Source organism: Hylobates moloch, unplaced genomic scaffold (assembly GCF_009828535.3).
Source record: "Hylobates moloch isolate HMO894 unplaced genomic scaffold, HMol_V3 SCAFFOLD_5, whole genome shotgun sequence".
NCBI lineage: Eukaryota > Metazoa > Chordata > Mammalia > Primates > Hylobatidae > Hylobates > Hylobates moloch.
Genome location: NW_026652280.1, coordinates 136,872,068 through 136,898,844, shown reverse-complemented (window position 1 = coordinate 136,898,844; position 26,777 = coordinate 136,872,068). Strand labels below are relative to the sequence as shown.

General features: G+C 38.4%; 1 protein-coding gene across 6 annotated transcripts in view; it reads left to right on the top strand.

Annotated features, from left to right (window-relative positions):
- LRRC8C (leucine rich repeat containing 8 VRAC subunit C) overlaps positions 1–26,777 on the top strand; it is a 98,180-nt gene that overhangs the window by 41,151 nt on the left and 30,252 nt on the right. For 3 of the 6 annotated variants that reach the window (XM_032155419.2, XM_058439597.1, XM_058439599.1), the window contains exon 2: positions 23,841–23,982. The exons of 1 other annotated variant lie outside the window; for it this stretch is intronic. In XM_032155419.2, coding sequence (XP_032011310.1) covers positions 23,845–23,982 — 138 coding nt within the window. In that variant the 5' untranslated portion in view covers positions 23,841–23,844. Of the gene's footprint in view, positions 1–19,547; positions 19,677–23,840; positions 23,983–25,995; positions 26,330–26,777 lie in introns of those variants that run through there. 2 more of the 6 variants (XM_058439598.1, XM_058439600.1) reach the window with 2 other exon arrangements.

Sequence of the window (26,777 nt, the reverse complement as noted above, 5' to 3'; positions counted from 1 at the left end):
GGTGAAGGATTGAGCCCTGCAGATACCAGGAAGATGAGAATTCCAGACAGAGCTGTTGCAAATGCAAAAGCAGGAGTGAACCTGGGGTGCCAAGAAACCACTATAACAGGGGCATCCGATCTTTTGGCCTCCTTGGGACACATTGGAAGAAGAAGAATTGTCTTGGGCCACACATAAAATACACTAATGATAGCTGATGAGCTAAAAGAAAAAAAAATCACAAAATCTCATAATGTTTTAGGAAAGCTTGCAAATTTCTGTTGGGTCATATTCAAAGCCATCCTGGACCACAAGTGGTCTGCAGGCCACAGATTGGACAAGCTTGTGCTAGAAGGCCCAGTGTGGCCAGAGCAAAGCGGATGTGCAGGAGAGGGCTGTGAGACTGGTGTGGGGTGGGAGTGAGATTGCAGAGGGCCTTTTAAGACTTTTGTAAAGATTTTGGCTTTTTCACTGAGTGAGATGGAGAATTATTAGAGGATTTTGAATGGAGAAGAAACCCAGGATCATTCTGGTTTCTCACTTGAGACAACTCTCTAGGGGTCATTGGTAGAAGTGGAGAGACTAATCAGGAAGATATTGCAAGAATCTAATTGAGAGATAATGGTGGCTTGGATCGGAGTAGTAGCTAAGATGGGTCAGAAATCGTTGGAATCTGAATATATTTTTGTAGGTAAAATTTTTTGCCCTCATGTCTATGTAATATTTTTCAATATTCTTCTTAAAATAGAGCCCTAAACTCCAGTAAGGGACCTGAATAATGCTAGTTATAGTAAAAGGTTAACTGTCTGACTCTTGAATGCCACAAATTTAGTATTGTGTTTTCTGCCCCTGTCATGGGGTAGATATTATTTTCCTATGTTTCTTTTTTTTATTATTATACTTTAAGTTCTGGGATACGTGTGCAGAACCTGCAGGTTTGTTACATAGGTATACACGTGCCATGGTGGTTTGCTGTGCCCATCAACCCGTTGTCTACATTAGGTATTTCTCCTAATGCTATCCCTCCCCCAGCCTCTCACCCCCCGACAGGCCCCAGTGTGTGATGTTCCCCTCCCTGTGTCCATGTGTTCTCATTGTTCAACTCCCACTTATGAGTGAGAACATGCAGTGTTTGGTTTTCTGTTCTTGTGTTAGTTTGCTGAGAATTATGGTTTCTAGCTTCATCCATGTCCCTGCAAAGGACATGAACTCATCCTTTTTTATGGCTACATAGTATTCCATGGTGTATATGTGCCACATTTTCTTTATCCAGTCTATCATTGATGGGCATTTGGGTTGGTTCTAAGTCTTTGCTATTGTGAAGAGTGCTGCAATAAACATACATGTGCATGTGTCTTTATAGGAGAATGATTTATAATCCTTTGGGCATAGACCCAGTAATGGGATTGCTGGGTCTAATGGTGTTTCCGGTTCTAGATCCCTGAGGAATTGCCACACTGTCTTCCACAATGGTTGAACTAATTTACACTCCCACCAACAGTGTAAAAGCGTTCCTATTTCTCCACATCCTCTCCAGCATCTGTTGTTTCCTGACTTTTTAATGATTGCCATTCTAGCTGGTGTGAGATGGTATCTCATTGTGGTTTTTATTTGCATTTCTCTGATGACCAGTGATGATGAGCTTTTTTTCATGTTTGTTGGCTGCATAAATGTCTTCTTTTGAGAAGTGTCTGTTCATATCCTTCGCCCACTTTTTGATGGTGTTGATTTTTTTCTTGTAAACTTGTTTAAGTTCTTTGTAGATTCTGGATATTAGCCCTTTGTCAGATGAATAGATTGCAAAAAATTTCTCCCATTCTGTAGGTTGCCTGTTCACCCTGATAACGGTTTTTTGTTTGTTTGTTTGTTTGTTTGTTTTTTGCTGTGCAAGAGCTCTTTAGTTTAATTAGGTCCCATTTGTCAATTTTGGCTTTTGTTGCCATTGCTTTTGGTGTTTTAATCATGAAGTCTTTGCCCATGCTTATGTCCTGAATGGTATTGTCTAGATTTTCTTCTAGGGTTTTTATGGTTTTAGGTCTCACATTTAAGTCTTTAATCCATCTTGAGTTAATTTTTGTATAAGGTTTAAGGAAGGGGTGCAGTTTCAGTTTTCTACATATGGCTAGCCAGTTTTCCCAACACCATCTACTAAATAGGGAACCCTTTCCCCATTTCTTGTTTTTGTCAGGTTTGTCAAAGATCAGATGGTTGTAGAGGTGTGGTGGTATTTCTGAGGCCTCTGTTCTGTTCCATTGGTCTATATATCTGTTTTGGTACCAGTACCATGCTGTTTTGATTACTGTAGCCTTGTATTATAGTTTGAAGTCAGGTAGCGTGATGCCTCCAGCTTTGTTCTTTTTGCTTAGGATTGTCTTGGCTATGTGAGCTCTTTTTTGGTTCCATATGAAATTTAAAGTAGTTTTTTCTAATTATGTGAAGAGAGTCAATGGTAGCTTGACGGTGATAGCATTGAATCTATAAATTACTTTGGGCAGTATGGCCATTTTCACGATATTGATTCTTTCTATTCATGAGCATGGAATGTTTTTCCATTTGTTTGTGTTCTGTCTTATTTCCTTGAGCAGTGGTTTGTAGTTCTCCTTGAAGAGGTCCTTCACATCCCTTGCAAGTTGTGTTCCTAGGTATTTTATTCTCTTTGTAGTAATTGTGAATGGGAGTTCACTCATGATTTGGCTGTTTGTCTATTATTGCTGTATAGGAATGCTTGTGATTTTTACACATTGATTTTGTATTCTGAGACTTTGCCGAAGTTGCTTATCAGCTTAAGGAGATGACGATGGGGTTTTCTAAATATACAATCATGTCATCTGCAAACAGAGACAATTTGACTTCCTTTCTTCCTATTTGAATATCCTTTATTTCTTTCTCTTGCCTGATTGCCCTGGCCAGAACTTCCAATACCACGTTGAATAGGAGTGGTGAGAGAGGGCATCCTTGTCTTGTGCCGGTTTTCAAAGGGAATGCGTCCAGCTTTTGCCCATTCATTATGATATTGGCTGTGGGTTTGTCATAAATAGCTCTTATTATTTTGAGATACATTCCATTAATACCTCGTTTATTGAGAGTTTTTCGCATGAAAGGGTGTTGAATTTTGTTGAAGGCCTTTTCTGCATCTATTGAGATAATCGTGGTTTTTGTCATTGGTTCTGTTTATGTGATGGATTATGTTTATTGATTTGTGTATGTGTAGGCCTAGGTTAATATACATGTTGGTGTCTTCGTTTTTAGTTAAAAAGTTTAAAAAGCAAAATATAATAATTTAATAGCAAACAACTTATTGAATAAGGAATAAAATATATTTTTGCGCAGCTATAAAATGTGTTTGTGTTTTAAGCCAAATGTTATGAAAGTGTCAAAAAGTTAAAAAGAATATTTAAAGTTTAAAAAGTAAAAGAGTTGCAGTAACCTACAGCTTATTGTTGAAGAAAGAAAAATTTTTTTTATAAATTTAGTGTAGCCTAGGTGTACAGTGTTCATTATAAAGTCTACGGCAGTGCAAAGTAACATCCTAGACCCTCACATTCACTCACCACTCACTTGCTGACCCATCCAGAGCAACTTCCAGTCCTGCAAACTCCATTCACGGTAAGTACCCTATACAGGTGTACTATTTTTAATCTTTTATACATTTTTTATTGTACCTTTCCTATGTTTCGATACACAAATACTTACTATTGTGTTACAGTTACCTACAGGATTCAGTACAGGAAAATGCTGTACAGATTTATAGCCTAGGAGCAAGAGGCCAAACCCTATAGCCAAAGTGTGTAGTAGGCTATACCGTCTAGAATTGTATAAGTACACTCTATGACATCCACACGACAGAATTGCCTAATGATGCGTTTCTCAGAACGTATCCCTATTGTTAAGCAACATATGACTGCATTTTGACCCAAATGATCAATGATTGCTGTTGCACTGCTGTTGCTTAATAAACATGTACATTCCCTTCTTGCAGTCTTTACTTTATTCCGTGGTAGTTCCCTGGAAGTTGACAGAGGCCGGCAATGTGAGTAGAGGAAAAAACATGATACTGTTAATAATATAAAGGAGATGAGTTAACGGGTGCAGCACACCAACATGGCACACGTATACATATGGAACAAACCTGCACGTTGTGCACATGTACCCTAGAACTTTAAGTATAACAAAAATATATATATATAAAGAAGCCCATGATTCAAAACAAATGAGGCCCAGGACAGTTACTGTCTCACTCCTCTCCTTTGTTCCTTCTCCCAACTCTCTAAATAAGATAGAATTGTCCTTTTCCAGCTCCATGCAGATCTCTCAGGTGGCCTCTTAGGACTTCTTTGCTTCCTCTTTGCCCCTAAACAGGGTGCAGGTATCATGAGAAAATGCAGAGTAGTACAAAAGAAATCTGGTGTTCTCTTCCCCAAAACCAAGTGCACCTTACTCTAATTTCTGGTAGTCACATAAACATTTCTGTTATTCATTTTAATAACAGGAAGAATTTCAGATTAAGTAGATGCCCATTTCTCATTTCATTGGTTCAGCAATTACTTATTGAGTACTTTTTATGTGCCAGATACTGTTCTATGCTCTGGGAGACAGGAGTGAACAAAACAAAGTCCCCATTTCTTAGGGAGCTTACCTTATGATGCAACAGAGAGACAGAAGTACAACTAAATGAGTAATACCTGTATAGTACATCTGATAAAGATAATGCTATTGAGGAAAGCAACTTAGGGAATGAAAAAGGGAGTGCTGGGATGGCATGCCCTTGCTTTTGGTGAGTTGGTATTAATCTTTTCAATAGGGTAGCCCGAAAAGGTGTCTCCAATAATGATGTGTGTGCAGAGACCCTAAGGAAGTGAGAAAACAACATTCATGCCAATATCTGGTGGCAGAACGCTCCTTGCTGCAGGAAGTCCTTAGATAGTTTTCCCCTCTCCATATGCTCCTAGGTGGTTTCATCCTATCACCTTTTATAACCCTAATGACTCCCAAACTTCTGTCTCTATCCCAGATCTTTCCTATCTCTAGTCCAGTGTATCCAGCTGTTTGTGGAGCCCCTCCACTAGGGTGTCTAGTAGACATCTCAGATTTCAGATGTCTCTATCCAAACTCCTTATTCACCACTCCCTACACCTACTTTCTGTAGCCTCTCACTCCCTTTATAAAATGGCAACTCCATTATTTCAGCTTCTCAACTTAAAAATATTGGACTCATAATGATTCTTCTCTCTCAAACCTCACACCCAATCCATCAGCGAGAGCATGAGTTACTTATATTGGGAAAAACTAAAAAAGGAGTAAACCTGGGGCAGTGGGAGGAAGAAATTAAGGTAAAATACAAAGCAGAGCAGTAATAGAGCTACTTGCTGGGCAGTGTTTGATGGGATGAGGAAAATCTAAGCTGAGGGCATTTGAGCCTTGGAACTCAGGTTGCTGGGAAATCACATCCTAAGCCACATTCCCTAAAAGAGCTAAAACTTTAAAGTGGTTTGCTATGTTTTGATATGTCTTAACATCAAGAGTGAGTTAGTTGGCAAAACTCAAGCTGTCAACCCATGGGTTAGAAAGAGACTTTAGGTACCCATGAGAATATTCTACATAAAGTTTACCTAAAGTGTTTTCCATTTCCTGCTTCTGGAAACATTGTGGGACCTGAATGGAGAAGCCAGAAGTGCAAAGTCATAATAATAATTTTAAAAAACAGTGAGCATTTGAACCAGTCGTAGAAAAATGAATGTTCTTTGTTGGCATATCTACAATAAAGCAAAACACTTAGCTGAAACATCAGGGAAGGGAAATGATAAATTTCATGGGGTAAAAGTTGGTTAAATACTTAAGTATCTTGATTATATTAATTTGAACAATGAAAAGGAAGTAAGTAGTCACTGTCCTTCTGTTTTGATTTGGTATACATTTCCCAGTATTCAAATTCTCCGCACAGAAAGTTCTTGCTGTTTTGCTGCACGAAGTTCTTGGAAATCACATACAGATCCCCCTAAAGGAGATCGGAACAATGCAATATTTGGGGACTGCATTCTCCACCCAAGGATTTAGCATCAAATGAAAAACAGATATAACCAAGAGCATAACACAAAAGAGCTTCAGTGGCTCTGGTAAAATTTTATTTTTTTAGCTATTTATTATAGAAGGGTAAGTTTCACCCTAGTGACCCCTTCATGGACAGAAGCGGAATCCTTTATAACTTCTAAAAAGATCATTCCTCAGACTGGATTGCTCTCAGTGTCAGATTTTAGGTTACAGTGTTCAAGTCACAAATATGACTGCCCTGAATGCAATCCTAAAAGAGATGAATTCCCAAATAGGTCCTTTTGCCAATGGATATCAAGTCTGAATTTCCCGTAAAGGAGATTGTTAGAGACTAAAATAATTTCCCTCTTTAAATGAAATGAGCTTGGACATTGGAATCTGAAAGCCCTGAGTTGGAATTTTTGCTATGCCCTTCACATGCTTTCCAATCTTGGAGAAATTATTTAATCTCTCTTTGTATGTTTCCTCTTCTGTACAGCAAAGATAATACCTACCTTGTGGATTTAATATGGAGGTTCAACAGATAACATTTTTAATGTCTGGCAATTAGTAAGCATGACAACATTATATGTCAATTATATACCTTTTGTTTCCTATTTAACCAACACAAATTTTCAAGTTTGTTTCTTCTGTTTTTATAAATAATTCTATTTTAGTGTGGTACCTCAAATTAGGACAGAAGTCTCCAAACACCGATAAATTCTTATTCTCAGAAGTAAACTTCATCATTCACAATAACCAAGATGTAAAAATAACCAAAATGTCCATTGGCAGATGAATAGAAAAAGAAAATGTAGTATATACCCACAATGGACTACTACTCAGCCTTTAAAAAACAGGAAATTCTGCAATATGTGACAACATGGATGAATGAGGACGTTCTGATAAGTGAAATAAGCCAGCCACAGAAAGATATGATTCCATATATGAAGTATCTAAAATAGTCAAATTAATAAAATCAAAGAGAACACAGGTGGTTGCCAGGGGCTGGGGGGAGGGGGAAATGGGGAGCTATTAATACTAATCAATGGGCATAAAGTTTCTGTTTGCAACATGAGTAAGCTTTAAAGATCTGCTGTACAACATTGTACCTATAGTTACCCAAACTGTATGGTATGCTTAAAATTTTAAGCGGGTAGATCTTATGTTGTGCTCTTACCAAAATAACATGTTTAAAAATCATGAAGTCATTATCATAATTATCAAATTTGATTGTCATCTCTATTGCTAATATTAGTAGCTGTCATCTATTGAGTGCTAATTCCTGCCCAGTACCATGATTAGTGTTTGCCACTCTTACATGCTTCCCCAGCAATCCTGTGAAGCAAGATACTATTCTTTTCCCCATTCTCAAGATAAGAAAACAGAAGGATTAAGTAAGTTTCTTGTGGTCACCCAGCTTACAAGTGACAGAGCCAGGATACAGACTCAGGCACCCTGACTTCAGTGCCATGCTCCCAACCACTATGATTCTAAAGTATTATTTTTATATTCTAGTACTATATTAATATGATTGTCTGCCCTTGAGCGGAGTCGTTTATTGCCTTAATAACCAATGACAAATCTCTTCCAAAAAAGTAGAGATTGGACATGGAAAATGTAACCTAGGAGGATGTTTCTATTTCTTATGTTTGTTTCTTTTTTCTTTTCCCTTTTCCTATAATAAAACCAGATCTTTGAGGGGAGATTCTATGTCATTTGCAGAAAAGTGAGTGGGTGGAAATAATCCATAATGTTTAACTTTTTTAATTATTTAAGATTATATATCACTGAAGAAAATCTCATTTGATCCCTGCAAACCCTTTCCCATTCCCCTTATTTAATTCTGTGAGTCAAAGAAAAGAAAGGTCCAGAATAGTTATTAGATCAGCTTAGTTCTTATTATTAATACCATGCTTTCACTCTCTTGGATATTTTCTGTATTTAATCCGTTTACATGTTTTTTGCATGTTGCCATGGTAAAGCTCATTCCATGATGTGAGGGACCCTAGTGCTGAAGAAGGTTTTCTTAGCGTTAAACCTCACATTTTCATTTCTGCATTTTATCTTGGTGTTACCAGGGCAACCCAAATAATTTCATTTTCTCTTCGAAGTTGATGCCCTTAGCCTGTTATACCCTCATGCTGACTCATTCGTGTTCTTGCCGTTTTTTTTCTAGTGTAATTCTGGTAACTACTTTCTTTACAACATATGTTTTCTGCTTTTCTTTCTATAATCATAACAGCTAATGCATTGTTGGTGTAGTGGTTAAATATTTGGAGGGATTACAAATCCCACTGAAGATTGGAAAAGAGCTGTGGACTTTCTCTTCAGAAAAATGTCAGTTTAAAAAATAATGAATGAAAATATTGAATATATAGAAGTTTATTCAAGTGTCTCTTTACAAATCTATTTGGTTCTTAGCTTTTGAATAGCAAGTTGCAAGAGTTTATACAGCAAGGAATTTATCAAAAAATTCTATCTGAATCTATTCCATCTTTAAATTTAGATTGTGAAAGTAAAGGTACCTGTTTATTTCTGTTTTCGTATCTTCATTCCAGGGCAGTCCCATACTTGGTTTTATACCCTGTTTGGCATGTATCTTGGCAAACCACCTGCAGGAGTTAAAAAGCTAGTTGGTATGCATCTTTTCCAGTGCTGGCCTGGCTTATGCAAGCCCCTTGGGTTTGAATCATTATAAAGAGCTGAGGAGCAAAGAAAGAGGATAATACATTTTTTGGTTTCCTTGTTTATAGATCTGTTACTCACATATGCTTTTTTTTTTCTTTCTTTTTATTTTTTTGAGATGGGATCTGGCTGTGTCACCCAGGCTGGAGTGCAGTGGCTATTGAAGGGTACCATCATAGCTCACCGCATCCTTAAACTCCTGGTCTCAAATGATTCTCCTACCTCAGCCACCCCAGTAGTCACATATTCTACTATAGCTTTTTATTTATCTTCTATCCCCAGTGCTTGGCACTTAGTAGTTAGGTAAAATGTGTTGAAAAAGTTTAGGGAGGGAAGAAGGTTAGAGAGGAGGAAGGGAGAAAAGGAAAGAGGAAGGGTATACTCAAGGAAGGGAAGAAAAAGAGAAAAGTAAAAAACAGATCAAAGGAGACTATCCTCTGAGCAAAGACAATCTCTGTATATAGCTCAGAAATCAGCTCCTAAGGAGAAATTCTAGGTAGATTTCGAGTGAGGGGCCTTCATGGCAGGCTGGCACACATTTGGATAAATGCAGGAGAGTAAAGACATGGTTGACCCACATGTTGCTGCGTGTGTTCAGTCTCAGGAGATTGTTGAGCAGCCCATGACTCATGATGACCAGTCCACTGAGATTCTAACGGCCTTCAGTGCCTGTCATGAGAATTTTGTGAACTTGGTACAAACATAGGCTACTGAGCCAGATTTTAACATGGAATTGATGTTTACACTGAATTAATGTTGACGCATTGTGTGGAGGATGACCAAATATAGGTCAGAGTCAGTTTGCATGTTCTGGAAGGCAGTTTTCTCCATTTAACAGCCAGATGCAAGGTGAAGCTGTGAAGCTTTACATGAATCTACAGAAAGCATGGGTAGATTTTCACACATACCATACAAAATAACTTTTGGTAAATGAGTCTTGTGACTTTTTGCCAGTTCCATCTAAGAGCATGTCATGTGTTGCCCTTCTTGTCTCAGATCATCTGGACTGGCTCAGGCTACCCCTATCCTTATGTCTCTACAGATAGAAAATGACAGGGTCCAACCTTATTCAAAATAAACAGAAACAAAACATTTATGAATAACGGATAGCAAAATGAAACATTTTAAGAGGGGGAAAACAAACAACAAAAAAAGCCATTACATTGCAGGCCCTTCACTCTGTCTGGAATGTTCTCCTGGCCCTGGCCTCCAATTTTACCTAGCTAACTGTTACTACTTATACTATACTTCATACTTCCATGCAAGCATCACTTCCTAAACCCCCAGTAGTTCAGGTCCTAATGTATACTGTCAGAGTGTCCTACACTTCTACTTCATCATGCTTGTCACAATTGTGATTAAATGGTTGTATGTCATTGTTTACTGTCTGTCTTTCCACCATAATGCATGGTTCATGAAGACAGGGATTGTGTCTGCCTTACTCATCACTTTATTCACATTAATGAGCTCAATACCTTGCAGATAGAGCTATTCTAATACTTATAGAAAGAATAAATAAAGTTCCAGGCATTGTGGTAAGTGCTAGGAATACAAAGCTTTCAAAGACACTGCATCTGTCCTTTGGAAGCTTTGTACTCCAGTAGCTATCTCCATTGATAATCTATTCAGCCTCTAGAAACAGACCAAGGATACATTAAGATCCTAGAACTTTCTCCACCCCCATTCCCCAACATCCCATGTCTTTCTCACAATAATCCCAAGACTGGCCGTGCTTGTATCCAAGGATGTTGAATAGAAATGAACCAACTTATCTTTCCACCAATTTCCATTTCTCTGTTGACTGGATATTTATTTATTTATTTATTTATTTTTGTAGAAACAATTTTAATTTACATCTCTGTTACCTAACGTTTTAGGTTTCTAAAACATTAGGCTGTGTTAAGTTTTTAAGATGGGTCATTGGAAAAGAAGATCAAACATTGCAAGAGCAAGTAAAAACAAACATCCCCACAGTTGTTTCATAAACCCTGTCCTTTCCCTTGGCCCTAAGCCTACTTTCCACTGCCCAAAACATCATCTACTTCATTCCTAAGTCCTTCTTCAGAACTTCCAAAGATCTCTCTTCTTTGAAGTGTTGAACTTTTAAAAGTAAGTTTCTTCTTCTTTCTTCCATACTTTTTTCCACTTGTCCTAAAGTTTTAATTGAATTCCTATGACCTTTCTATGCTATTTTTTTATTTTTTAGCATTTGTGATTAATATATTTAAACCTCCCAACTTAACAACTTTTGAGCCAGTTTTGCTCTTTTCAAGCACCCGCAATCCGCCTTTTTAATCCTCCTAATGAAGTTGCTGAGCAAAATCAGTTCTGAAATCAGCTTTAGATGTCACCTTGCAAGTTGATATATTACTAGACTTCCATACCTTGTCTTCTAGGTTTTCAACCGTTTAAAAAAACTTATTTGCAAGGTTCTAGATATGTTTGAGATGGTTTTCTCAGGAAGACCTCATCTGGCTCCAAGCCAACTTTCTTACTAATAATAGCAACTCCAAGTGATTTCAAAATCCTGTACTGTTTGTCAATGAAGATGGCACTGCTTTTGGTCTTGTTCCAAGTTAGCTGATGAGCTTTATATTTCTTCCTCTACTTTTTTTTCTGACATAGGATGCAAATTAATAAATCCAAGATATTACACTTAGACCATTCTTGTAACTTTCTTTTTAATTACTCATCTATTTACCCAATAAATATATATTGAGCACCTACTATATGCCAAATACTGTGAAGTGTTGGGAAAACAGTGGTGGACAAAACAAATTATTTCTGCCTTCATGGACCTTATAGCCTAGGGAAGACCAATGTAAATCCAAGAGCACAAATGAATGGAAAGTACTCTCTGACAGGGATCATCAAGGGGTATCCACAATGAGAGCCTGAAACTCTGGACGTGACAGAGTCAGAGAGATTGGGTACAGCTTCCCTGAGCAAGTGGTGCTAGAACCTGGGTCTGCAGTATGCATAGTAGGTAACAAAGCAAGGTGGGTGGATATTGAAAGAACATTCCAGATTAGTACCAAAAGGCCCCTGCCACTATTATTTATGTCTTCTTTGTAATGACTTTTCAGGATCTACATAGACTGTTGGCCTTTGCTATCATGCAATGTGTGTTACCTAGTTTCACTATTTCTTTTTGAGGGAGGATAGGTTTTTTATATTTTTAAATTAAAGAACATATCTATCTTCAGAAACAATGTATTTTAATTAAATGATTCATATTTTCTGAGAATATTTTTCATATAGATGTTTGGCACAATGTAGATTTGAGAGACCAGTAACATTTGGCTATATCCACCTAGAGCCTTCCTGTAAAGAAACATTTCATGCCCTTTCTCAGCTTCTAGAATGTGTGACTCTATAAGCATCAAATGTGTTTGCATTAGATATTTAGCTCTGCTGTGAATAAAGAAAACTTAGAAGAGGGAACTCATAAAATATCTAACTTGGAAAAGGTGGCCATTAAATCAATATGTTAAATATAGAGCCAAACCCAACAATTATTTCTACTTTAGATACAAAGCCTTGCATTAAATATTCATTAGCTGGACAGACAAAAACCTAACATTCTGATTTTTAGGTATATTCTTATCAGTTTTAATGCTCCTGAAGAGCCATTTTTCCTGGAGGCTGGAGGACCTGAAATTTTTCCTTCCATCACGAACTTCACTGAGCTCATCCAACAGGGAAGACCAATCAACAGCTGGCATGAGATGGAGGGCAGCCTTCTTGAAAAGCTCCAAAGATAATTAGTCAACCGTTAGTGTTTTTCTGCAATTATCAAACCTTTCATGGTCCCTGATTCTAGACGGTACATTTTAAAGGTAGATTCATGTAAAGATTAGCTTAATTGAAAAGGAAGATAAAAATGATCATACTGTAAACCCATTAGTCTTTCAGTCTCTCACTTTAAACATCAGTCTCTTGGTTTCTGTGCAGTGTTACTTTGTTTCCTAGTTTTTTACATTTAACCTAGCTGGACATTTTTAAATTTTACCCCTATTTAACAAAAACAACAAGTGGAAAAGTGTTTGACAAAAAGTTGCTTTAGCTTCCCTGTCACACTTTTTGGTTGACAGTTTGTATAAGTACCAGTCTGCCATCTATTTTTATGGAAAGATATTTGAAAAACAAGCTACATTTCTTGTCAGAACAGAAAAGACAACTTTCTCCCTATGAAATCATTAAAAGTTCAACTCAAAAAAAAAAAAAAAAAGCACCTTTTTTTGAGTATTCTAGGCCCCAGAGCAAGGAATATAAAATAAAAGGTGACCCCTTGCCTTTTCAGAGAACTGTAAATTCCAGAAGTTACAAAATAAACAAGAAACTTTAGTTTTAATGCTCTTGGGGCAGGAGTCTTCTTGCCTTCCGAACCCTCCTCTCCTTGCTGCCCTTCATCAGAAAGAAAGCAGCATTCCCCGCACGTGGCTTCGCCAGCACCTGTCATGCCTGGGTTTTCTGGGCTGTGCTGTGTGTTCGTGGTGTGCCTGCTGCTTAGAACTCTGTGCCCTCTTTGTTCAAGGGGTAAAACTGGATTGGAGGTAAACCTCAGTCTCTTTCTATACATTGAAGGAAGAGATCAATGATCTTCAAACCAATCATTACAGATTTCCCCAGTTGAATTTGACTTAGCTTTTGGATGTTGAGACTGATAAGGTGATTGAAAACCTGGCCTTAACCACAGCCAATGATATTGAGAGTTCAAGGAGAAACACACAGCCTTTTCAAGGGCTTGGAATCTGATCGGGATTGGGAAGGGGTGTGTATCCATGCTACCTCATGGAAGAGTGTTCTAGTTTAAAGGAGACAAAAGAAAAAAAAGAAACTGGAATGAAGAGGTGACTAAGAAGGCCAGTAAGATGCAGAGAGCTGAGCCATTTCTGAGAGAGACTGTAGGTATACTCAGAATAATAGAGATATGGAAAGAAATGACTGACATTTGAGGATAATCGTTTATGAACAGTTTTTGAAGGACTATTAGATCTCAGCTTAGCCTCATTTCAGAAAGGATTTCTGAATTTAAATGTACTTGAATTGTGTGGAATAGGCATTAAATAATTATTAGTATCATATACATATAGCTGAAACTATTTGACAAAAGTCCCAAAGAAATTAAAGCTTTCTTTTAAGATCTCAGTGAGATTTAGAAATGCAAACCATTATTTTGTTAATAATACTTTAATGTTTAGATTTGTTTTCTATCACCGGTTTCTTAATAAGTTCATGTTCTGACAAGGGAGTCACATTTGGCCATTTTCTTGGGTACAAGCTAAGACCTCAGAAGACATTACTGATCAGCACATCCTATTTAGCACTAGTGACAGAACATTGTGCATTAAAAATTCAATGATATTTAACTTTGAAATTGTAAATTATTCCTGACTTCTTTCCTCATCTCAAACATTCTCTTCGGTAGTGGATGTTCTTTGAATAATTATTATTTACATGGAGCTATTTGGTAACAGTCTCTCTCTTATTTATTGCAATGTCAGGGTCTATCTAAGGGGATAATAACATAATGAAAGAGTTGGTCCTTACTACAAAATGCTCGATTGGGTGTGTCTTTGTGTGGATGATAAGCGTGGATAAGTCGATTTCAGTATAACCAATTTGTATTGAGGGCTGCTTCTAAGAGACTGTGGTGCTTTCTTGAAGATACAGAGATGAGATATAAATTCTTGGTGAAATAAAAATACTGTAACAACCTCTTTAAATGCACCACTGGCACAGGAAACAATAATCAACCCCATTTACAAAGGAGTTTCAGTTCATGTTTTTATAGGAATTTCTTCAATGAATATTCTCCCATGAGTGTATATGTGGGTGAGGGATTCTCTCAGCACCTAGCACAGAGCCTGACATATAATTTCCTCTCATAATTTATAGCAAGCACATGAGTGAATGAAAGTGAATTATGCTTGTGAGAGGGAAAAAGCAGCTGCTGATCATAGATTTTTAGTGGATTCAAAGGCCTATGACTACAATAATATAGGTAACTGGAAACTATCGTGTAAAGCAAAAGCCTTGAAATGTACAGCCTGAAGCACACACAATTAAAAGGATTTTTCTTTAAATATGTGAAGAGCATAATCAGAAAGGAATAATATCATCATTGTTTGAGAGAACAAAAATTGCTAGGTAGAAGTACTTTTGCCACCCCCACCAACACCTTTAGAAAAATAGGTTAAGCTCAACTTGAAGACTTTCCAAATAATGTAATTGGTCCATTAATAACGTACAATATCATGGAGATATCCAAGGAAAAGATAGAAGTATTCATTGGATTGCAAGTTCTGCTTACCTCTTAATATTCCTTTGAGTCAAAAGTTCTATCATTTTATGATGCTATGAGGACAGTATAGCTTAAGAATCATTTAAATGTGTTAATGTTCATTTATTTTTTCTTTTATATTGTCAAATAAGAAACATGAAAAGAGAAATTTGAGTACAGGAAAAATTCTATTTAAACTATTTGTTTCTTAGTACAGTTTAACTTCGTTCAGTTCCAGTCAGCATCATTTGGTGTTAGCAAAGAGCTCTAGATGGAAATAAAAAGATTTGGCTAAAAGTTATAGTTCACCATTAGCTGTGTTCCTTGGGCAAGTCACCTAATCTCTCTTGGCTTAGGATTTTCACCCATAAAGTAAGGGGTCTGGACTGGATGATCTCTTTGACCTTTTTCAGGTTCTAAAATTTTATAACCCATTTATGCTTTTCTCATTTAATTAAATACATTTCTACAGAACCATATAATTATGTTCTGCTTCAGTGGATTTTTCCAGAAATATTTTGTCATGAATGCCAAAACTGTACAATAAAACACAATCTACAATCATGCTCTCCCAAGGGAGAAAGGTATAATTTTTATGTAATTGGGAAATTTTGCCTTTTTTCTCCTGCTTTTTATTTCCATCCTTGCACTGCCAAAAGAAAAGCAATTTGTTTTACGACTGATGTTTTCAGCATATTCTGATGACTTTATTTTGATTTGTGGAGCCTTTGGGTACAACTGAAAAGAACTCATAAATTTAAAATCATGGCATTTCTGTTCGTTACCTCTTTTGCCCTTGTTCACACTGGCTTTAGCTATGCTAATGTCCTGGCCCTGTGTGTGGGATCTTCCTACCATGACAGTGTCAGACATATACTTTGCTTTAGCTTCAGTAATAAAAATTGCAAAAGCAATTATATCCCACTTTCTTAACTAAAATTACTATGTATTCACCCATTTATTCATCAAACATTAGTTGAGTATCTAATACATGCCAGGCATTATTTTCTAGGTACTTGTAACACATTGATGAACACAATAGAACTGAAAAGTGAAGTTCTGCCATCATGAAACTTGCATTCTTGTGGAAGTAGAGATGCAATACATCAAGAAACACAAGGCCGGGCATGGTGGCTCATGCCTCTAATCCCAGCACTTTGGGAGGCCGAGGCAGGTGGATCAGCTGAGGTCAGGAGTTCAAGACCAGCCTGACCATCATGGAGAAACCCCGTCTCTACTAAAAATACAAAATTAGCTGGGCGTGGTGGCACATGCCTGTAATCCCAGCTACTTGGGAGACAGAGGCAGGAGAATCGCGTGAACCTGGGAGGCAGATGTTGCAGTGAGCCAAGATTGCGCCATTGCACTCCAGCCTGGGCAACAAGGGAGAAAGTCTGTCTAAAAAAAAAAAGAAAGAAAGGAAGAAACACAATAAATGAGGGTTTTTTGACAGACTGCACGTGATTTTATGAGACAGAGAGGAGTTAAGGATGACTCCAAGATTTGTGGCCTAAGCAACTGGAAAGATAGAGTTGCTATTTACTGAATAGGAAAGCTGTAAGTGGAGAAGGGTTTGCTGTGGGGTTGGGGAATAGGGGACTGGGACAGGGGTAGGTTTTGGACAGGCTGAGTTTGATGTTTCTAATGGATATCCAAGAGGAGATGTCAAGTAGGTAGTGGGATCTGTGAGTCTGGATGGAGATATGAATTTGTGAAGTGTTAAGTATAGTTGGTATTGAAACATTGAGGCCAGATGCAATCACAAGGGGAGTGAATGCATTAGGGAAGACAAGAGGACCTAAGAGTAGCATTGGGATGCTCCAAACAAGGAGGTCAGGGAGAAGAGGAGGAAACAACAAAGGAATAGCCAGAGAAGTAGAAGGAAAACCAAAAGGCTGTGGTGTCCTTTAAAAGCCAAGGGAGAAATGGTCAAATTACATGAAATGCTGCTCATAAATAAGATGAGGAGTGAAAGGCCAGGCGCAGTGGCACAAGCCTGTAATCCCAGCAGTTTGGGAGGCCGAGGTGGGTGGATCACTTGAGACTAGGAGTTTGAGACCAGCCTGGCCAACATGGTGAAACCCCATCTCTGCTTAAAATACAAAAATTAGCTGGGCGTGGTGGTACATACCTGTAGTCCCAGCTACCTAGGAGGCTGAGACATGAGAACCACTTGAACTTGGGAGGTGGAGATTACAGTGAGCCAAGATCACGCCACTGCACTCCAGCCTGGGTCACAGAGCCAGACCCTGTCTCCAAAAAAAACAACTAAAGAAAAGGTAAGGAATGAGAACTGACCATTGGATTTAACAACATAGATGAGCAATACACATGGGTTTCTTTTCTGTTGAATTCCTATTTCATGTGCTCAGGAACTATTAAATTGCTTTGTATTTATTTTGATTAGGGCCATTCACTGGGTTACTGACAGGCTACCTACCATCATTTGGAATTGGTTCTTGTTTCCTTGAATGATGTATGATTGTGCTAAAGGTGATACTATTTACCCACTGTCAGAAAAATGTGGAACAAAACAAATGTTAACTCTACCCACCTCATAGCCATAAAACAGTGTTAGCAATCATGTTGGAATCACACTAGAATAAGTTTCATATTCTTTAGGTCATGGATTGATAAATAGAGCAGAATACATTCTCGATATTAATTCTAGACAAGAAATACAAAAATTATCCTGGGGAGGAAGATGGTAACATATTATTTTAGGAAGAGCCATATAAATAAAATAAACTTTATGTTTGTACCTAACTTTACCAATATTCTTTTTTTTTTTTTTTTTTGAGACGGAGTCTCTGTCACCCAGGCTGGATGGCACAATCTCGGCTCACTGCAGGCTCCACCTCCCGGGTTCACGCCATTCTCCTGCCTCAGCCTCCCGAGTAGCCGGAACTACAGGCACTCGCCACCACGCCCGGCTAATTTTTTGTATTTTTAGTAGAGATGGGGTTTCACTGTGTTAGCCAGGATGGTCTCCATCTCCTGACCTTGTGATCCGCCTACCTCGGCCTCCCAAAGTGCTGGGATTACAGGCATGAGCCACCACGCCTGGCCAACTTTACCAATATTCTTTACCAAAATATGTATCTTTGAGAAGTAAAGTTATGGGGAATATGGATCTACTAAAATAGTTATTTGTAATAGTTCTTTTTTTTTCTGGTCTGGAGATGGCCACAGGACATTTGACTTGGTAGTTAATAAGTGCCAGGTGTTTCATGCTTTCATCCTTTTTTTTTTTTTTTTTCTGTTTTTGAGATGGAGCCTCGCTCTGTCTCCCAGGCTGGAGTGCAGTAGTATGATCCCAGCTCACTGCAACCTCTGACTCCTGGGTTCAAGCAATTGTCCTGCCTCAGCCACATGAGTAGCTGGGATTATAGGTACACACAACCACATCTGGCTAAGTTTTGTATTTTTAGTAGAGATGGGGTTTTACCATGCTGGCCAGGCTGGTTGTAAACCTCTGATCTCAAGTGATCCACCCACCTCGGCCTCCCAAAATGCTGGGATTACAGGCATGAGCCACTGCACCCAGCTTACAATAAGTATTTTAAATAAGGAAATGAATCTGAATGTCTGCAAAAGGTTACAGAAGCAGAGATGTAATATTTTTCGTTTTTAAAATTAGGATACCAGAATCTCTTGATTTAATTAAAAATATTATACTTCCAAAGATATTACTAATAAGATAAATTAAAATCCTTTGTAGCAAGTTGAAAATCAAGGTTGGAGGAAATATAAAATAGAAAAATGTTTAATTAGAAATAAAATTATGCTTATCAATCTTTAGCTCCCTATTTAAACCCAGTAGTTTATTCAGAAGTGGCTCCCTTAGCTTGAAATGATAACTCTTGAAATTGTCGCAAATCACTTGGAAATGACAGCGGGAATGAAAGAGAAATTAATCAAGTGTGGCTGTCACTGGAATGCATAAATTTTCAGAGGAACTGACAGTTGTGAAAGAGAAGTACAAAAAAAGGTTTCATTAGCAAGCAAAGGGTCTATCTACCCTCTCTTTAGATTTGTAGTTTTTTATTCAAGTCTTCCCTTACTCACCTTTTTGCATCAAAAACATTAAGGATTAATGCTGTGTTAGATATTGGTTTGGGGCCTTGTAATATGTTAATTCAATAAAATCTGATACGTCTGTGTATTAGTCTGTCCTCACGCTGCTAATAAAGACATGCCTGAGACCGGATCATTTATAAAGAAAAAGAGGTTTAATGGACTCACAGTTCCACATGGCCTCACAATCATGGTGGAAGGTGAAGGAGGGGCAAAGGCATGGCTTACATGGTGGCAGGCAAGAGAGTGTGTGCAGGGGAACTGCCCTTTATAAAACCATCAGATCTCATGAGACATTCACTTTCATGAGAACAGCATGAGAAAAACCCGCCCCCATGATTTAATTACCTCCCACCAGGTCCCTCCGATGACACATGGGGATTATGCGAGCTACAGTTCAAATTAGATTTGTGTGGGGACACAGCCAAACCATATCAATCTGTATATATATTTATATGTAGGATACTTGTGCATATGTGGACATGTAGACATACATGCACGTATGGATTTACTCAGAAGAATTTAAATGCGGCTGGACACGCCTGTAATCCCAGCACTTTGGGAGGCCGAGGTGGGCAGATCACGAGGTCAGGAGATCGAGACCATCCTGGCTAACACGGTAAAACCCCATTTCTACTAAAAATACAAAAAATTAACTGGGCGTGGTGACGGGCGCCTGCAGTCCCAGCTACTCAGGAGGCTGAGGCAGGAGAATGGCGTGAACCTGGGAGGCAGAGCTTGCAGTGAGCCAAGATTGTGCCACTGCACTCCAGCCTGGGCGACAGAGCGAGACTCCGTCTCAAAAAAAGAGTTTAAATGCAATAATAGTTGTGTTGTAGCACTAAACTTTGCCATCTTGACCAGCTGATTCCCTATCAAGTCTTATATTCCATCTTATCTAGACTGTGCCAATATTAAGAAGCAGTAGATAATACTTACATTTCTTAGATGCCTTAGTTTGACTTTATTTCCCATATTAAAAGCATGAGGTCTATGAGGCAACTCAGACAAGGACTCAGAGAACCTCACCTGTTGTGAGTATTCAGGTCTTTGTTTTTTCAAAGCAAGACTTAGATGAAGGAACAGTGACCCTCTGCCTCAGTGGTTCTCAAAGTGTGGTTCATGGAAGCCTGGCAACCTAGACCTTTTTAAGGGACCCCATGAAGTCAAAACTGTTTTGTAATGCTAAGATGTTTTTTGCCTATTTCACTGATGGTGCAAAAGCCATGGTTAGTAAGGCACCTTCACATTACTCAAGATAGAGGCACCAGACTGTGCTGAAGGGATTGTGTTCTTCACTGGTACACACTTGCAATTAAAAAACCAGGTTCACTTACTGTGCTTACTGAGGCAGTAAAAATTATTGTTTTAATAACTTTCAACCTTTGACTGCATGTTTTATTAATACACTATGTGATGAAATGGGAAGAATACCCAAAGCACTTCTGCTGCATTCCAAAGTACGATGGTTGTCTCAAGAGAAAGTTCTTGTGTAATGGAGTTGAAAGTAGAATGAGCTACTTTATCACATCATACTACTTTTACTTGAATAAAACAACTGATTATTGAGACTTGAGTATGTGGCATATATATCCTCAAAATGAATGAAGTGATCCTGACACTTCAAGGAGAACAACTAAAGTATTTGTTGACAGCAATAAAATTCAAACTTTCAAGTGATAATTAGAATTTTGGAAAACGTGATCACCACCATGAGCTTGACAGCTTCCCAATTCTTCAACATTTTTCTGATGATAGCAGTGGTGATATTAATGAATGTGATTTTTAAATATTATTACTAAAATGTGTCTTAATATTTTATTATGATGAAATGTGTCAACATTTGGAAGGTCTGGATAACTCAGTGATCCAATGTTTTCCAAATTATCAATGCATGATGTTACAAAATCATGCATGTGTTACAAAATCATGCATGTGTAAAAAGATCCATTCAAAGTACAAGATAGACTAATTAATTTTTTTTTTTTAAGATGGAGTCTCGCTCTCCATCAGGCTGGAGTGCAGTGGTGCAATCTCGGCTCACTGCAACCTCTGCCTCCCGAGTTCAAGCGATTCTCCTGCCTCAGCCTCCCAAGTAGCTGGGATTACAAGCGCATGCCACCACGCCCAGCTAATTTTTGTATTTTTGGTAGAGTTGGGGTTTCACCATGTTGGCCAGGATGATCTTGATCTCCTGACCTCATGATCCACCAACCTTGGCCTCCCAAAGTGCTGGGATTACAGGTGAGCCACTGAGCCTGGCCACTAATTAATTTTAATATAATGAAGTTTAAAAAGTTGTTTGATAGAGTTTCCAGTTTCCATATCGCAACCAAGTCAAGGTTTAGAATAGTATCAAAAATAAATATCTACAATGATATAAAAAGGATACTCCTCCCTTTTCCAACCACATGTCTTTGTGAGGCCATGTTTGGTCCATACATTTCAGACAAAACAACATATCATATCACAATGGATTGAAATTTCAGGCAAAACAACATATTATATCACAATAGATTGCAGAAGCAGATATATCTTCTATTCAGCTGTCTTTTATATTAAGCCAGGCATTAAAGGGATTTGCAAAAATTTAGAACAATTTCATTGTTCTACTAATTTTGTTTTGGAAAATATGGTTATTTTTCATAATGATGTATGTTGATGGATGAGTTTACTTTTTAATAAATTACATATATATTAAATTTATTGGTTTTTCACTTGTAGTGTAGTAAATATGTATAGGTGTAACCCATGTAAACATTTCAGGGTTCTCCTCATTGTTTTAGAGCATGAGGGGTTCCTGAGACCAAAAAGTTAGAGAGCCACTGCTCTATATTGCTGCATTTTATTTCTGAAATTGTTGCTCACTTTTATAAATGAGTCCAATTTCCTCTACGATGTAAAGAAACTTATGGAGGAGACAACAACCAAATCTATCAAGGAACAATAGACTATAACACAGGTGGTTTGCTAATTATCCCTGCCACTGCAGCTGATTAGGGTCACCCCAAATCTGAGTTGGATGAGCATGGCTTCACGAATAAGCATCAGAATTTATTCAACAGACAGTTGTTCAGAGCTTCTTGGTTTTCAGGCAGTATGGCAAGTAATGGGGATGCAAAATAGAGTAAGACAGTAGCTTCTGAAGTGGAACTTGGAAGTCGAGGTGAATTTATGCCATCTGTTACTGCCACTGAGACAACTGTGACTATCAAACATTTGGGGCAGTGGGACTGTAATAATTTACTGAGAAAAAAAGAGGCCATAACGTGTCAGGAAAATCAAAGTTTGGACTAGTCTGAAATTTTAATCACTCTAGAAATATACAAAGTAATGTATTGAGCTTTTGTGCAGTTTGCCTGCAACACATGTTTTAAGGAGACACATAGGCAGAACATGTAGATTCTACCCTCAAGAAACTTGTAGCCTAGTGGTGGTAACAGAAAAGAGTTAAGAAAAGTTGTGTTTCAGTAAAATGAGGAAATTGTATGCTGCATAGATGTCAAGTAGGTAGGTCAGAGAAGAGAACACCGCCAGGCCGTTGAAATTTTCAACACTGTGTTAACAGATTCAAAAAGAAGACAAATTATTGTATAAGAAAGTCACAATGTAGCAAGACAGAATAGATAACATTGTAATTGTTGCCAACGCTGTAATCAAAGAAGAGGCTTTGCTTTTATCTGGGATGTTTATTGTCTATCTAGTTCTTAATTCAGTATTAGGGAAGGAAGGTGAAATGTTTTTGGCCCTCCTTGGCCACCCTTATTCCTTGCCATAAGATAAAGAAAGGATATTTCTTCTCACAGTAGGAGGATGATTGCCATAAGATACAGAAAGAATATTTCTCCTCACAGTAGCAGGATGTTTGCCATAAGATAAAGAAAGATTATTTCTCCTCACAGTAGCAGGATGATTAACCTCAAGTCCTGGGTCACACTAAAGACAGTGAGTAAGAAAGGAGGAGGCAGATCAAGAAAATAATGTACCTCTTTTTCCCTTTTCCCAGAGCCGTGGGTGCACCCTATTCATTTATCTTCTGTCATTTGGTTAAGATAGGAGTTTCCAGAGTAAACTGTTGTCTCAGCGGAGAAAATTAGGATAAGTTTGGGGTTCACAGTGAAATGTGAGAAGTACAGGAAACAGAGAAAAAAATCAAGATACAAGCATGGAGACAAAAAGGAAACAAGGAAGAAAAATTGAGGCCTCCTCAATCCACCACCATCAATAAGACCTTTCTTCTTAAAAGACAAGGACCACGTGGAAACACGGTTTTCCTTTCCCATGGAACAAGCAAAATGCTTTATAAACAGGGCTCAGTAAAGAATTAACACGAAAGAATGCTAAAATTACACTTAAAAATAGTTTAAAGCAAAAAAAAATAGCTTAAAGCAATAACCCAAGATGGTAAGATAAACAGCAAAAACATTGCAAAGGATGAGCGCTAGTCTTTCTGGCATCTTCATGTTCTGTTTAAGAGAAATGAGGGTCCAGGACAAAAACTGGGACTTGCAAGTGTCTGGCCGTGTTCTTTCTGTCCCACCTGGAGCACAAAGGGAACCTTGTTATTGGACAAGAAAAGGCAAGTACTTGCCTTTTTCATGTGGGTCTCCTTATTTCCTCAACTGGTGTTTTTATTCAGTGGCTCATCAAAACATTGATGTGTCTTGACAGCTCTTGAACTAATTCAGACCTCTGCTGTGAGGAGTTGGAGCCACATTTGGTAACAATGCAGTATGTTGTACTGGAAGATAAATCGATTTACAAGTAATCTCTCCTTCCTCAGAAACATGATTCCCGTGACAGAATTCCGGCAGTTCTCTGAGCAGCAGCCTGCCTTCCGAGTGCTGAAGCCATGGTGGGATGTGTTTACCGATTACCTCTCAGTAGCCATGCTCATGATCGGCGTGTTTGGATGTACTTTACAGGTAGGTGCCTAGATCCCTGGCAAAATGGGGGCCAGAGCAAAGCGCAAGTCAGTGAAACCTCTTTAGGGAGCCGGCTGTGTGATTTTTAATGATGTAAGTATTAGTCACTGTTCTCTGTGGATGTATTTGTAATCATAGCAGAGAGCCTGAAACACCTATTTACTGAGATTTCCTAATAAGGTAAATATGGTACTTGAAAGATTTCAATGAGCCCAAAGAGCAATTGACTGTAGTCAAGTAATGTCTGATGTCACTAACATCAAAGGGGGCCTCTTATCTTTCCAAACTGGCTTCACAGTGAAATGTAGCATATATGCAGCACCACTGATACTGCCAAAATGGAACTTTTTGCTTTTCTTCATCCTTTACCCTTACCCCTAATAAGATTTTCTGGAAGAACTAACATTTTGATGAGATGTTATTTTACTGAATGTTTAGTTCTGAATTTGAAAAGAACCCAATAAAAATTTATATACATGCCATGTATTTATGTATTGAATCCAGGTATTTTTTACATGGCTGCTGTGTTCCAGGTACCATACTTTGAGGACATGGATACATATAAGTAGTTCATTTCTAGGGGAGAAATAAATAAACTAGCAATCAAAATAACTTGTGTTATACTTTGATAGAGGTGTCCATAAGGCACTAAGGGAATGCTGAAGAGAAACCCTCATTTTGTTTTGGGAATAAGAGAAAAGGTGATGGTTGAATTAAAACTTGGAGAACCAGCTGAAGTTAGTCAAGAACCTCTCCTTAGCTGAAAGTAAGAGGACACCAAGAGGCGAAAAGAAAGCTCTGAGTCATGGATGTGAGAGAGAACATGATATCTTTGGGAAACTGTCAGTAGGACTGGCACATATGGGGTGTTGATATAAGAGCTGAAGCCATGCTTGCAAACGGACTCACCCAGGGAGAATGTGATGAGGAAGACAGTGTCAGTAATAACATTAAAGAGTAAATGGAGAAGGAAGTGGGGCCCTTGAAGAAGACTGAGAAGAGGCAGCCATAAGGACAGATGAAAACCAGGAGAGAGGCATAGGTTAGAAGCCAAAGGAAGCCATGGTCAATGATGGCAGCCAACACAACTAACTCATGGACTAAGAAGAGGAAAGTAGCAACTACGTCATTAGAAATCTTAGGTCAGTGGTTGGAAAAGTGAATGGAAATCAGCATATTATAGAAGCTATGGGGTAGATGTGATTTTTCGGGCAGATCAGCTGGGAAAGAAGGTATAGGGAGAGAGAGAAATCACTAGAAGTGGTACAGAGCGAAAATAAAGTACTTTAAAAGTTGGCCTTAAAAATAGTGAACACATACTGCTTCCTGTGTGTCAGGAACTCTTTTGAACACTTTACATGTATTTTAACAAATGTCATCCTCATGACAACTCTAATATATAGGTTCTATTACTAGCCTCACTTACAAATGAGACACCTGAGGCATAGAGAGGTTAAGGATCCTCCCAAGGTGAGTATTGAAGCCTTTATTCAATCCAGGTGATTTGGTTCCAAAGTTCCTGCTCTTAGTCCCTCACACCATGCTGTCTTTTATTTGGTCACTGAAAATATCTTGCCCCCTCCCCTCCAACAAAGGGTGCCAGTGAGAAGTTATTGTCTAAAAAAAAGGGCATAAATTCATTCACAAATGAAATAGTTGTTGAAGAACCTACTGTGTATCAGGCACTGTTCTACTAAGAATTATCAATGAAGGAGAAAAAAGACAAAAATCCCAGCTTTATGGACTTTAAATTCTATGGGGAAAATAAGCAAAATAAGCAAAATCAATTAGTAAATATGTTAGAAGATAAAGGCAATGGGAAAAAATAAAGCATGCCAAGATGGTAGAAGGTTCCTGCAGGTAAGATAGAAGCTGCAATCTTCAAATAGGATGGCCTGGGAAGGCCTCATTGGAAAGGTGACTTTTGGCCAAGGAATTAAAAGAGGTCCAGGAGCAGGCCAGGCAGATGTCCTGGAAGGAGGCTTCCAAGCAGAGGGAACAGCAAGAGCAAGAGGCACATAGTGAAAGGAAGGCACAGGTCCCTTCCTTTAGTGCAGAAGAATTGGATTTTATGACTTTCTCAGTTTTCTAGTTCGGTTTCCCTGGAGACCCGATAACTGTCAAATGTTAACTGTGTTACTAGGCAACATTATGGCTTAAATGACTGCTGATTGGTCAACTGTTTCTGGGCTGGAAGAGTGATAAATGCCTGGTAGGAAGCTGTGTCATTGGACTTCTGTGACTGTAGTGAAACTTGTGATTCAGCATGTCCTTGACACATCAAAGATTGATCTATTGAGTTACAGGAGATATTGGTTCCTTTGAGGCACAAGGCTTTTAAGCCAGGGTAAGTGCTGAACCTACCTAAAGTGGATCTCTTTTCCTTGCACTGGAGATGATATGGGGAGGAGAGGCTCAGGAGGACAGCAGTGTGGACGGCTACATGGACAGTTGTGAAGATTTTCCTAAAGGGGGAAAGGCTGATGTTGCCTTGCTGGTGACTCTAATCTGTGTATTTCTAAAGTGATTCTGGTGCCAAATGAAGTTTATGATAATCTTATAAGTCTGAATGTTCAGGTTATAAGGTCCTAGAAAGTCCCCTGGACATGTTACAGGCCTGAAGCAGAATTACCTCTATAATGTTGAAGAAAAGCCATGAGGCCAGTGTGCCAGAGAAATGTGAGTGAGGGGAAGAGCAGTAAAAGGTGAGGCCCGAGACACAATAAGTGCCAGATCACGTAGGGCCTTCTAGGCCACTGGAGGGCTTGGCTTTGTTCTGAGTGAGTTAGAACATG